Source organism: Tympanuchus pallidicinctus, unplaced genomic scaffold, assembly GCF_026119805.1.
Source record: "Tympanuchus pallidicinctus isolate F22 unplaced genomic scaffold, pur_lepc_1.0 scaffold7, whole genome shotgun sequence".
Classification (NCBI taxonomy): Eukaryota; Metazoa; Chordata; class Aves; order Galliformes; family Phasianidae; genus Tympanuchus; species Tympanuchus pallidicinctus.
In genome coordinates, this window is record NW_026294791.1 from 25,341,024 (window position 1) to 25,354,278 (window position 13,255).

Here is a 13,255-nt window from a genome sequence, read left to right on the forward strand (position 1 = left end):
TCCAACAAGTGGAAGTCTTCATTTTCTTCTCAGATGTCTCTGTCTCCAAATATGAACAGAAAATCCATTTGCATCAACATCATCTCTGTACATCATTAGCCCTCTGCAATCCATTTGCATCAACATTGGCATAAGAGAATCTCAAAAAACTCTCCCCTATGACGCTGTCTCCTAATAATTTTAAAATAATTAAAAACATCTATTTCCTCGCTTGCAATCCCTCCTGCTATTTCCACACATGCAGGCAAAAAATCCCTTCCCCGTGCCACAAAGATGGGCACAGATGCCGGAGTCAAACTTTCACTATGTATTCTCTTTAGCAGCTCTCATTTAGTATGAGCAGGTGGTGAGAAGGAAGTGGAGCAAGAAGGAAGAACACTATTTTGGGTAAGGAAGCAATAACTGTGCTACTACTCTATTAAATAGCATGAATGGTGGAAATCTGAATCATGCTTTTACTGTATGAATGGTTAATTTCAATATGCTATTATAAACAGTGATCCTCTCCCTCTGCATCTCAAGACTGCAATCTCCCTAACAAAAACCATACACCTGTTGAAAAAGAGCAGGATCTGAATCAGACGTGGTGGCAAGCACGACGGATGCATTCACTTGAGTTTTGTGTTAACCCTTCCTCCAACACTCAGGTTCTGGTCTCTAGGGCCCATAACACACTTCATAAAAAAAAAAAAAGAGCCCACTGAAAGCAATGCTTGAAAGAAAAAGGAAAGAGGCTGTCAAGCTGGAGTCTGGGATAAATTACAGCTCCATTTTTAGCTTCCCTGAATGGAAGCACTTCTGACAGTAAGAGCTGCCAAGACAAAACCCTAGCAAGAAAATGAGATAGTTAAGAGTGTGCCTATTCACCCTCAGATAGGTATTACTGCAATGATAGAGATTACTTACCAAGGAAACTTCATAGCATATATTTAAAAGGGCTGGATTGTACAGCTGTGCATACAACGTCCCTTCCAGATGAGAATTAAGAGTTTCAACACTGGAAACAATCCCTTTGCTTCCTATGAGCAGAGGGCAAGCTCTTATGCTAGTAGGCAGTGAGCATCCTCCAGAGCTACATTTTTTAGAATGATCTTGCAAGTTTTTGCTGTTGAAACAAGTCACTTTCTATCTCGTATGTAATCTGTGTGTCCGTCCCTCTGGCTCTCGTGCAGGGGTGACTACAGTGGTTTCTGCCTGCACAGAAGGGATGGCTCAGCTGCTCCTCCAGCAGCTGCTGAACCATCACAAATTACAGCTTACTGCATTGAAGTATGTAGAAATTGGTGCCTATCTTAGTATGCAGGACTGCAAACCATGATGGGTCAGCAGCTGCCACACAAACAGCTGAGCCAACCCTGCAGCAAGGGTAGCAATGAAAGAGATGGCAGGAATGACTCCAGCAGCCCTTGGGTAAGGCACACTTGACTTAGTGTTGACCTCTGGTGAGTTACACATCTCTTGCTTCAACCTCTGCTGTAACGTGGGTAGTTCCTCTCCCACACACTTCCTAAGAATGGTGCTGCAAGGATGTGTGCACATGGTATAAAAGAATGCTGTTAATTAATTAAGCACTGCCACACCCTGTTCCAAAGGCTCCATTAAAAAAAATTGATTGATCTGATAATGATACTCTTCACGTTTTATAAAGGTGCTACAGATAAAGAAAATAAAATACGTCACCTAATTTTTTTTTATTTTTAATGGCAAGAGGTACAGGAACCTTACAGGGAGAAAAAAAAACAACCAAGCGTCATTGCTATGTGTTAACCTCTGCATTAGTGCCAGCCCCTAGAATCTCATCTGCTGGTAGTAGTTCCTGATATCACTATAAGATGCACAACCTGCTCTTGCCGTGTCATGCACATGCCTTCCTAGGACACGCGAGATACTCTTATCAGCTCTGCTTAGCATTTTCTCTGCTAGGTATTTTATCAGCCTCTGCTGTGCTTTCAGGTTTTGGTGTACATTTCAAAGCTATTTTAACCCTGTTGTCATCTGTACTGCTGGTGATACATCCTGGCTGCCACTATCTCCTTCTTACTCTATAAAGATGTCCAGTGGTTTCCCGCACTGGTCTGCCCTCTGCCTTCACATCTTGATACAAAACTACCCCCAGTGCTCTCCCTGCCAGCCCACATTCTTTATTAGCAAGGTGTAATCATGGTATGAGGCACCTGTAACGAGGATGTGAAGACAAAGGAACCTCAGTTAGGGTGCTGCTATCAAATTATGCGTGGCCATCCCTCCCACTTACTCCTATCCCTTCTCACAGACAGGACATCACTGCATTTTTCTCAGCTCGTGACTTTCTTCCTCCCCACCCACTGCATGTCCCCTTCCTTTAGTTACATGCTTTGTTGATGTTTCCATTTGCTAATGTTCTCATATGGAAAAGATGATGTGGATATGGGTTTCCCTTGTGCTTTTAATAGATTCCTGCCAGGCATTCACTGAATAGCACACTACAAGATGCGGCACGCATCTAAAATAGTCACAAAATACACTGTAATGCACGTCCCCAAACAGCACAGCCACCTAATCCCTACAGCACCTGAAGAAAAATGAAGGCTGAGAGGTTACGTGCTAAAATATTACACTTGAATCTTAATCTATTCAGATGCTCAGTGAAGCCTATAAATTCTTCTCCGTATTTTTTGCACACGGTACAGAAAAAGTAAGCACTGGAATCCCCTGGATTTTAGAGTTATGTCCAACTTGCAAAGCTGTAAACAATGCTTGTTGCCTAGCACAGCTGTGCTAGATGTGATTCCCCTGCCATCCCACCAGCCACACACCTGGAGCAGGTACTTTGCCTGGAGCACAATGTAAATGTGCTTAATGCTGCTTTCACTTCCAAACAAGAATGAATATTTGTTCATACAACAAAACAAGATGATCATTTTGCACTGCATTTGAAATGCCACAAACAAATCCAATAGGAGCTATGTTTACCTCTCTCATTCCCAAGTATTTTGCAATTTCCCTCCCTAAATCACTGACCTGCCTCTTTCTTCTCAGACTCCTAATCCGTGAGTCAAACAAAACAAAACAAAAAACACCCCTATCTTCCTCCCCCAGATAAGGAAGGGTTAGGTAGTGCAACAAGCAAGTTTGAACAAATAAGTGCTACACTTGCAATCTGTTAATTAACTATCCAGAAGAGTGGGATTCTCTATGCTTAGCTTCACAGTAGTTTCTCTTCTAATGACTTGAGTGTTATATACTTAGAAAATAAAATTCTTTGGCATAAAACACACATGAGCCTATGAAATGAAAAATACCTTACCCGCTCTTCACCTCTGATAACAATGTAATCACAGCTGGTGTACTGTTTAAAGGCGTACAAATAGTTTTTGTTACAGCTCCGCCTCTCTAAGGATTGATATTTCAGAGATGAACTAAAGAAGGATCACTCCTAGCTCCTATCAGTAGCTCACAGCTTATGCCTAGGCAATTTTTTGCATGAATGGGGAACAAAAATAAGAATTCCTCTGCGTGTGGCGGCTGCTGCCTCCCCTAACTCAGTGCCTTGGCAAGGGCTGCAACGATGCTTTATGCAGCCAGATACGGTCTGGAATAAGGAAGGGAGAAAAGCCCTGGACTGGACTTGGGAAGCTAATGTCACAGCAAAAACACCTTCAGCTACGAGCAGAAGATGTATTCCTGTTGCACTGCCCCAGCACTATCAGTACCCTCACATACACAGTTACAAGCCTCCACATGTCCCACAGCAGCCTAGCTTCTCCAGCACCCCACACAGCCTCAGTGACATTACCCCTGCTGTGCAAATCCCTTTGCAGGCAGGCAGGCACAGACAGCACCTGGCTGCAAAGTGCCGACCTCTGCGGGCTGCTGCACGGAGATGCTGCCTGGGAAGCACGTGGCGAGAAATTAAAGCCCATCCGCTGCGGTTCACTTACCCAGCTTGGAGGCCCCATCTGGTGGGTACTCAGGGAACTGGCCCTCGGAGGGCACGCTCACCGTGCGGCGCAGGCAGCGGCCTTTGGTGGCATCCTGAGGTTCCTGCAACCCCTCGGTGGGCACCTAAGGGAAAAAGCAGACAGCTGTTAGCCTGCAACCCCACTGAGAGCATCATTTTCCAAGCAGAGTATTAGTAGCAAATAAAAATGAGCATTCATCTGGAATCGCAGAACGGTTTGGGTTGGAAGGGACCTTGAAGCTCACCTAGCTCCAGCTGCCTGCTGCAGGCAGGGCTGCCACCCACAGCATATTTGTACTGAAGGCTGTAAAAGATGCATGAGACGCTGCACTATTTTAGAAACTACACTGCCTCTCACAAACTGGTTCTGGCATTTCCTGACTTTCATGCACTTAGCATTAAAAATGACCTTAAGAGAATGCTGTTTGTCACTATTGCCAGCCTATTTGTCTCCTTCAAACAGTGCTCATTTTTAAAAACATGTTTCCCAAATCCCCAGCGGTTAACTCTGCTGTGGCCACTCTCTTTGTTGGTACATATTTACAGCAGCTCCTTTGCTAAACGATCTGAGCTCAGAGTTGTTAAGTTTATGCTACACTCATTCAATGAAGGTCACAGGTTAGATTTTTCAGGTTGCATCTAGAGACACCACTTGGTGCCTCTCCCTTTGGCACACTCTCTGTTCTTCAGAGCATGTTTTTGGAGGGATGCAGCACACCCTAGAAGCACTGAGGTGCTGCACCTTGCTCAGGGAACTTGTTGAACCTACGCTATGCCCACACTTACACAGCTCCTGCGGGGTAGACTTCTCCACCATCCAACTTTTAACAGAGAAATTCATGCAGTCCCTTTTCTTTTAAGTGCCCTCCTTCAGTACCTTTGCTCTCTTTCTGGCACAGGATGACAGAAACATTCCTTTAATCCAGTGAGGTGAAGGGCTGGCTTGAAGCACCCTGCTAGCAATGTGTAAGAAGAGTGACAGTGGCCGGTAGGATAGCCTGGGGCAGGGAACAGCTTGCTGCCAGTGTCAAGGAGGAGGTTGGTGGCTCAGCCCATGCTGTTTTTTGCGTCCTTGGGAAAAGCAAACAGGCCGCAGTGCACTGCAGCCGGTGCCAGAAGCAAACCAACCACTGCATACCAGAGATAGGATTTATCTTCAGAAAGGACCTGAGCCATTAGCAGGAAGAGTGTCTGAGGGTTGAGGTCCTGCCCCTAAGCCACAGCACCTTCTTGTACTCACCAGCCGCCTGGAACAGGAAAACCTGGCTGCGTTTCACACCAAAGGAGGGGCATTGGTGCAGTAACACTCATCTGGTGCAGAACAGTCCTCACCAGGAAAAGATTGCTTTTGTTAAAGTGCCTTGAGAAACACCTGATACTATTATTTCACTAGGGAATTCTGCAAGCTGTGTCAGGAGCAATACTGCACCAGGACTGAGGAGAACCACTATGCATTACTAAGTCAGGGCTCGAGCAGCACTTCAGGCTGCCAGCAGGTTTTTGTGTAGCTTTGCTGCCTGCTCTTTGACCTGCTGAGCCTTCAGCAACACCGAATGGCCCAGCCCTGCTCTGGCTTGCTGACAATCCTGACAACCCTGACCATGTTTCACCGGTGATTTCCAAAATGTAACAAGGGCAGGTTCACAGCTCAGGCTTTCATCTCTCAAATAGCATCATAGCTCACCTGCTGCTGAACACGCTTCTTAAGTATAAACCTTGTTCCTGGGATTTCTAGTCTGATGATGGAGAGATTTCAGATGAAACAGAGGAACAGCATCACAAGCGTTTAATACCACTTAAAGTAAGCTGGGAGCTTTAAAAAAAGAACAGAAGTAGACAGAAAAGAGCTTCTCCATTGCAGACAGATTTTTTTTCAGACTTGGAAAGACCAAAAAACTTGAAAATTCACAGCCTCTTCTGAATTAATAATGAGGAAGTTTGGAATCACATCGACAGTTACTTAATGATAAAGCTCTTCGCTTTAGTTTTTGCCTTCCATGAGAAAGTTAGAAGCTGGCTAAAATCCCAACTTAAGAATCCACTTTAAAAATGTTGATAAGCATTTCTTGGGGACCTTGGGAGACAAGTAATTAAACTCATTTGGTAATTGAAACAAATCTTATGCCTGAGTTGAGCTTCGACAAACTCATATTTACGGGCATATCGGATTTGCAGTACTAAAAAGGTGAGGCCTGGGGTGTGGGGGAGAAAAGGGAAGAGCCTATCACAGTGATAAGAGATTTGCATTTGCAGCTGAATGCAAAACTGAAGGATTCTGCAGGACAGCAGCCAAGTTACAGACTGTGACTAACCCAAAAGCAGCCCAAACCCAGATGTACTCATTTGTCACATCTCTCACGAAAGTGCTGTGCAATGGGTTATCTATCAGAAACTGCTGATCAGAGATACTGACTCATTCCCTTTTCCTGTTTCAATGCCTCTGTTTTTGCAGGCACTCTGTATGGTGCCTTCTTTAGAAGTGGGTGCTCACAGCTCTTGCCTATGGAACAGGTTTCACCAACACTGAAAACATCCACACTCCTGACAGTGGGAAATCGTCCTCCTCATATAAAAAAGAAACACTGATTTGTGAGAATCAGCCTAGACCTGTTCTCCTAGTCTTGGAAGATGCTGCTAGGTGTTGCCACACCACAAGATGTTCTAGTAATTGCATGTCTGTCACTCAAGCCTCCTTATTTGCTAAGTCGTCCCTCACGCCCCTACAGGTGCTCATTTTCTTTCTACTTTTTAGGTCTCAGTCTCTTCCCTTCATTAATAATCTTCATTCTGCAATCTCACCTATTTCATTTTATGAAGTTGATGAACTGACAAGTAATTAATATTTACCTATGCTGCACACAGTGATACTCTCAGCCTATTTTTGTCTAAGCAATTACAGATATTTTTGGACCAAGTTGGACCAAATTTCACTGTTTCCCAACCTACTGATGTGCTTGCACAGTGCCAGTCTGTCTGCACACACTGTCCAAACAGCCTTGTCAATAAATCTATGTGGGAGTGAGCAGAGAGTGTGCTACAAGAAAAAAGGTTTCTTACTCCCTGGTTTACTTTCTGTTCTCTCAGCCTTAAAATAAAAGACTGCACAATGCATGATGCTGCATTTTAACTGAAAGGAAACCATTTTAGCAGTTATCCGAAGCAATTAAGACATCCTTTCTTTACCTCTTCACATGCTGTACATGTTTTCCTACCTTTTGGCTTTCCATACATGCTCGTATAATGATTCTACTAAGTACCATAAACATCAAACATTCCTGTTCCCTTTCAATTCCACATGAGCTGAGCTTCTTAGATTCCTGTTCTGTGAAAGAACAAAGCAGATGCACAGAAAATATGAGGCCTCAGATGCCCCACACCATGTTCACATTATGCTGGCTTTGAGATGACACAAGTGCTCTGTGCAGCTGGGAGGGCACTGCTGTTAGCATCTCTTCCTTCTTCCCTCCCACCCATCCCCTTACTGATGTGTATCATTCTGTTCCTCACACTGTTTCTAAGATCCTCGTCAACAGTCCAAAGAAAATCTGACCAACCTGCTCTATCAGCAGTTTTCACATTCAGAGCAGGAACCTCTCCATCTTCCTCTTGCCTCACTTTAGGTTAACAAAAACCATTCTCCAGGATAACCCTTCCAACAATTTCACTCTAAATATCATTTTACTCTAAGAATCTGTTTTCTGCATTTTGTGCTTCCCCTCACCCCCACCCCTTTCCTCACACCTTTAACCCCTTCCCTTGCTTAGGAAGGTGGTATCTGGAATTCCACCCAGGGGCTCTTTCCCATTCTCCTGCACACTTCATCATTCAGTTCTTCCCAACCTCACAGCTCTCTGTCCTGTCCTGTCTAGAGACCCCATGCCACAGGGCCTTTTCCCTCCCACTGACTCACCATTATAAGGCACTACGCTGCTGCCCTTCTCCAGGAAAGCCGTAAAGGATGCCTCTGCTTGGGAGGCATTAAAGCTGCAAATGCAGAGCATCAGTTCCATGCCTCAACCAGCATTTCTACCAGTGTAGCTGTTATATTTCTTTAAGGGCTTGCATGTACACTGCTGTACGTACAGATTTCTAGATTAAAACAACCTTTTATTTTCCCACAAGCACTTGTGCCTGCTAGAAGTTCCCTTTTTCCCTTCACTTAGAACAGTCCCAAATTACTTTGAAATCAGAACAGCCAATCTGTCTCCAACTTCTGAAACAAATCATATTATCAGCATGTGGAGTCACACCTGCACCAAAGGCATGTCTGCCTGGCTCATCTGCACACAGCATTCTCCAAAACAAGTTATTTCTCATTGTGATATTGCTGGCAGACTCCTTTGAAAGCACGTTACAAAGGTTTCCTTTACTATACTTAAAACCCACGCTGCATATGCCCCAACGCGGTATTTCTCCAGCTTCTAGGAGAAAACAGGCAAAAACAAAGTGCATTTAAATACCACATGTAATGACTTCACATCAGCGATGCTTCAGAGTTCCCATATTTACTCCTCAGGATCTAAGCAAGAGGCTCATCTGACTCCTGGCAAAATGTTTTAACTGTAAGTGGTAAGGAAAATTAACAACCCTTAAGAGCATGGTTACCACCTTCAGATAATTATTGCTGATATGAGCCAGTGTTTTTTTTCAATTATGCTCCTTAATGCATCTCTTAATGAGATGCATCCTTTTAGCCCAGCTGTGCTGGTATAGCACAGCTTTAGGAATAGTTCTCGCGTCCTTAAGTTTCTTCAGGAGATACCTTAATTCCTTAGGTGACATTCCTGTCAGACTAGAAAAAGAATTATGTAGTAAACAAATATTATGATATGGGTCTTCAATTTTCCCTGCGTTTGATTACCTCTCCTACAAATTAGCATTGGTGCTGTTCCATTCTAATAACACAAGTCGTCCTCTAAACCTTTTCCTCCCACTCTCCCCATGCAGGGAAATGCTTCAGCCCTTGTAAGCACACCTAATCAAAGCTCAAGATGGATAATGCTTAGTGCTACACCAGGAACGGGTCTCATGCTCTCAGCTTTCAAAGAATCCAGGCCACTTCCAAATGCAGGAAATCACGGTATTAGATTCAAATTCATAGACGTTTATATACAATAAAGTCTATTTCAATAATCTGAAATCGTTCCTACTTTGTAGCTCTTCCTGAAATATTTAAACAGCAAATCTATAGCAGAGTAATTAAGCAAACAAACCCAGGAACATTATCAACTTCTCAAGCTCCTGTATTTGCGAGAGCCTGTAGACATTAAATACAACAAGAAAAACCATACCGAGATGCATGCTTGAGAAAGGACTTATCACCATTTGTTTGCTCACAATGCTTCAGACAACTAAAATATGCCTATTCTTTAACCATATTGACATGACCTTCATACCAAGGCACAATGCCAAGTCCTACATGCTATATACACATACACACAGTAATCTTATAATTAAAGCAAAGGTTGCAATAGCTTTGAGTATTCCACACCAAGGGCCACTCAATCCTGTTTGCTAGATTTAGCAGGACAGAAGGCAAACCCTTATCTCAAACAATTTACCTTCTGACAGCAGAGCACGAAGGTTGCATACTTCCTCTGCTCTGCACTCCAAAACATAGGCACCAACAGCACACTTTTACAAGCTTACGTCTACATTGATGTGAAGTTTAGGTAGCCATGGTGGCTTCAGCTACCATTAAAAGCAGAGCTAGCACAGAGAAATGCAGTGGCAGGCTGAAATGCTGGGCCTAAAATTCAAGCAGGGAGCAGTGGATGCACAGTGGATGCATTTTGTTCTGTGCAACACCTGGGCCAGCTGCTTTGGATCTCTGCATGCCATGCCAGCTATATGCACAGAACTGGTTAGCTCTCCCATTCACACACTTGATTCGACTTGTGAGCAACTAAAGAAAAGAAGAAAAAAAAAAAAAAGAGAGGTGAAGAAAGCTGCCTTCCTGTGTTACCACAGAAGGCCGACGTGTGTTCTCTCACCTCCTTCTCCCTGTTGAGCAGCACCAGCTGGCTGTCAGTCAGGATGCAGTACTTCCTCTCCCATGTCGTTGTTTCGGTGTAGGGGGACTGGCCGCAGGACAGCCTGTGTGTAGGTGGTCCTTTTACATCTGTGAACACAGAATGGGGATCCTAGCATCATTAGCCTGTCTCATTAGCCGCCCTCCTTCAGCTCTGTAACTCTGCAGCAGACCAGTGAGCTGTACTTAGCATCAGCACGTTAAAAGACAAACTGCTCATCTTGGGAGGCACTGTGGAAGGCAGTATGAGGCACACCATGAATACTTATACATATCTACAGCACAGCTTATGAAAATAGCAATACCTGAGAAGAATATGAATGCTCTCGCATTCCAACCAAAAGCAAAGAGTGACAGTCTGCACACAAACTCTGCTTCCTTTTGAGAAATGTAGACCCTGGATGTCCTCTGCATCTTAATAAACCTATATGAGACTGAGGGCAGAGAGACACAGAAAGGGAGAAGGAGAGCAAGGCAGGAGGCACGAAGAAAGGAGGGAAATCTCAGGGGGATGATATTGAATTGCGAAGGGCTTCCTGGCATCCTTTCAGCAGGGAAGTTTCAGATTAAATCGTGACAGCAGTCTCCCAGCATTTCCATCCAGCCACAACCACTGTGGTGACAAAAAACTGAAAAGTCAATTTGCCTCAAGACTCAGCCTTGAGCTCCACACCTCGTTGAGCCTCTCACTATGGGAATTTTCCTCCAGGACCAGATGTGAGAATGCAGACAGAAGCGTGGCAGCTGTGCAGGTGGCACTGCCAAGCAGGTGAGCCCTGAGCCAGAGCTGCTAGGCAGCTGGGCAAACTGACTACAACCTGGGCAGCTCTCTGACCCAGCTCTGCAGCTTGCTGAGCTACTGCCAGGGGGATAACGCTGCAGAAAGCAGCGCTGCCCCATCACACTCACAGAATCATAGAATTACTCAGGTTGGAAGGGTCCTTAAGTCCAACTGCAGCCTAACTCTAACTCAGCCTAACCGTACTCTAACTAACACTCGCTCTGCAGAAAGCCAGCAGCCCCCACGTTTTAGGAACCCGTAAGGCAAAACGAGTGTTGAAATAAATCCTGCTCAGAGTTCCACAGCGTTCGCACACGGCTGACAATGCTTGCCATACCTACTGCGTGCATTCACCACTAGAGGCCACTGAATCCTCAGGCACCCGCCGCCTGCAAGGGAACCCACGTTTCAAATCCCACTTCGTTACTAACAGAGCTGCGACATCTCCGTGCTCTCCACCTACTCACAGCAGCTTTGTCTCAGGGACCACTTGGAAAGCTAGAGAATTAAGCTCTCGGTACACAGTTCCCTGCTCACATTGCGTTAGGATTTTGCATTAAGATTTTGTGGTTGCTCAGAGGATTACCTGAAGCGTGCAATCCAATACCTTTAAGCACGAAAAGGCACAGAACGGGTGACTGAATAACTGAACTGAAATCTCTCTTTGTTTCCCTGCTGTTAGGTAGGACCATTTGGAGAAAGAGGGATGCTCAGAAGGCAGGCCCTGCACCACACCAACCAATTCCTGCTTTCCAGCAGCCACAAGCAGCACTGCACAGGTCCAGCGTACCCAAACGTCTGCGTAGGCAAAAGCAGGGCTTGGGGAAGCCACCGTGGTCCCTGTGCAGCCTCCCTATGCTGAAGGAGCCCAAGCGAGGAGCAGCAGCCTGACAGAATGAGGAAAACCTCAGCCAGGAGCGTGCAACAAATCTTGGGATGCAGTCCTTTGGGTAGAGAAGCACAAGATCAGGGAAAAAGGGATGGAGAAGTGTGGTAAGTGAGCAACCTGCTTTGGGGCTGCCTTTCTCATGACACTGCAAAACCCTCCTGAACCACCAGCTCCAGCACACAGCCTACTACACTCACAGCTTATCCAGCCTCAGAAAACTTTTGCTTTATAGCTTCTACTAACTAGAAGCTTTGGCACTGAACCATCCAATCGATCTACGGGCTGCACAGAAGGATTAAAGAACAGAATGGCTCCTTCCAACTGCAGTAACAGCTCCCGGACTTCAATGAGTCATTGGGTGCAGCAGGCCAGCCTCGGCTCCCTGCCAAGCAGGCTGGCCGTGCTGGAGGAGCGTTCTGCAGACTGCTGGCAGCACAGCGTGCCACCTCGGTGTCTGCAGCTGTCAGTCACTGCTGGAGCATGCTGCAGCTTTAATATCTCGTGTGTTAGCAGCCTTCCAAACACATGCCAAAGCACAGCCTGGCAGCCCTGCAGGCTGACCGAGGCCGCCCTCCCCAACAGAGAGGTGACTGGTGGTAAATGACTGTCCAAAGCATTAGGTACCTCTGGTCCTCTCCCCTCCCAGATGCTGGAAGCCCATCTTGCAAACCAGGGAGCTGTATGCATAAGGAAGCTGCCTGCAACAACCACAAGCTTCAATGCACTCGTACCTAGCAGCCTCCGTGCCCTATTTCAGTCCTTCTCTACCCGAGCAGCCAACCTCTGCCAACAGCTGTAACTTCAAACCTTACTCTGAAATACTTTACAAGTTCAAACTGAAAACTCCTGTGGACTTTGCACAGTATCACATATATGCTTGGTTGCTTCACAAAGCCCATTTTGTTTTCCAGAGTTCTTCATCTTTGGTTTTCACTTTAGATTCTTGGCCCCAACGTGAATGCAATAAAACCTACCAATCTCTGCCACTAATGCCCCATAAAACTGATTTAGCAGCACTGATCTGATCACTAAGGGAAGGTAACAACAAGAAGTCCACATGTATCTGGTATTGCTTTAGGGAAAGGTTGAAAATCATGGAATTGTTTGAGTTGGAATGGACTCTTAAAGGCCATCTGGTCCCAGTCCCTGCACTAAGCAGGGACACCCACAGCTCCATCAGTGCTCACAGCCCATCCAGCCTGACCTTGGCTATCTGCAGGGATGGGGCACCACCACCTCTCTGGGCAGCCTGTACCACTGCCTCACCATTCTTATTCCTTTATCAAGGTTGCCATTTCTCACCTTGGGATCATTGTCTTTCATCTCATACAGCACTGTTGGTTCATACAAGCTCAGGTGTTAGAAAGCAACTCACTAATGAATGTACTAAAAGAGATGCGGGAGGAGCAACTGAGAGCTCTGAGTCTGCAGGTGTTTGGGTGGGATGGGCTCATGCAGCCACACACCTGGGCATGCAAGCACTGCTGAGAGATACATTTCTCTGGTCTGATGCAAACCTTCTCCTTCTGCATCAGTACAATGAGGCATTGAGGAAGGCAGAATCAGACTACACACAGGATGAGAGGTCATGCCTTATGTGCCTTCAAATGCTAA

The 13,255-nt window shown here is 45.5% G+C and overlaps 1 protein-coding gene across 9 annotated transcripts in view; it reads right to left on the reverse strand.

Annotated features, from left to right (window-relative positions):
- The window catches only part of RASAL2 (RAS protein activator like 2), a 153,822-nt gene that overhangs the window by 74,734 nt on the left and 65,833 nt on the right, over positions 1–13,255 (reverse strand). For all 9 annotated transcript variants that reach the window (XM_052665759.1, XM_052665758.1, XM_052665756.1 and 6 more), the window contains exons 2-3: positions 9,934–10,061; positions 3,921–4,044 (exon numbers count right to left, since the gene is read on the reverse strand). In XM_052665759.1, coding sequence (XP_052521719.1) covers positions 3,921–4,044; positions 9,934–10,061 — 252 coding nt within the window. The remainder of the gene's footprint in view (positions 1–3,920; positions 4,045–9,933; positions 10,062–13,255) is intronic.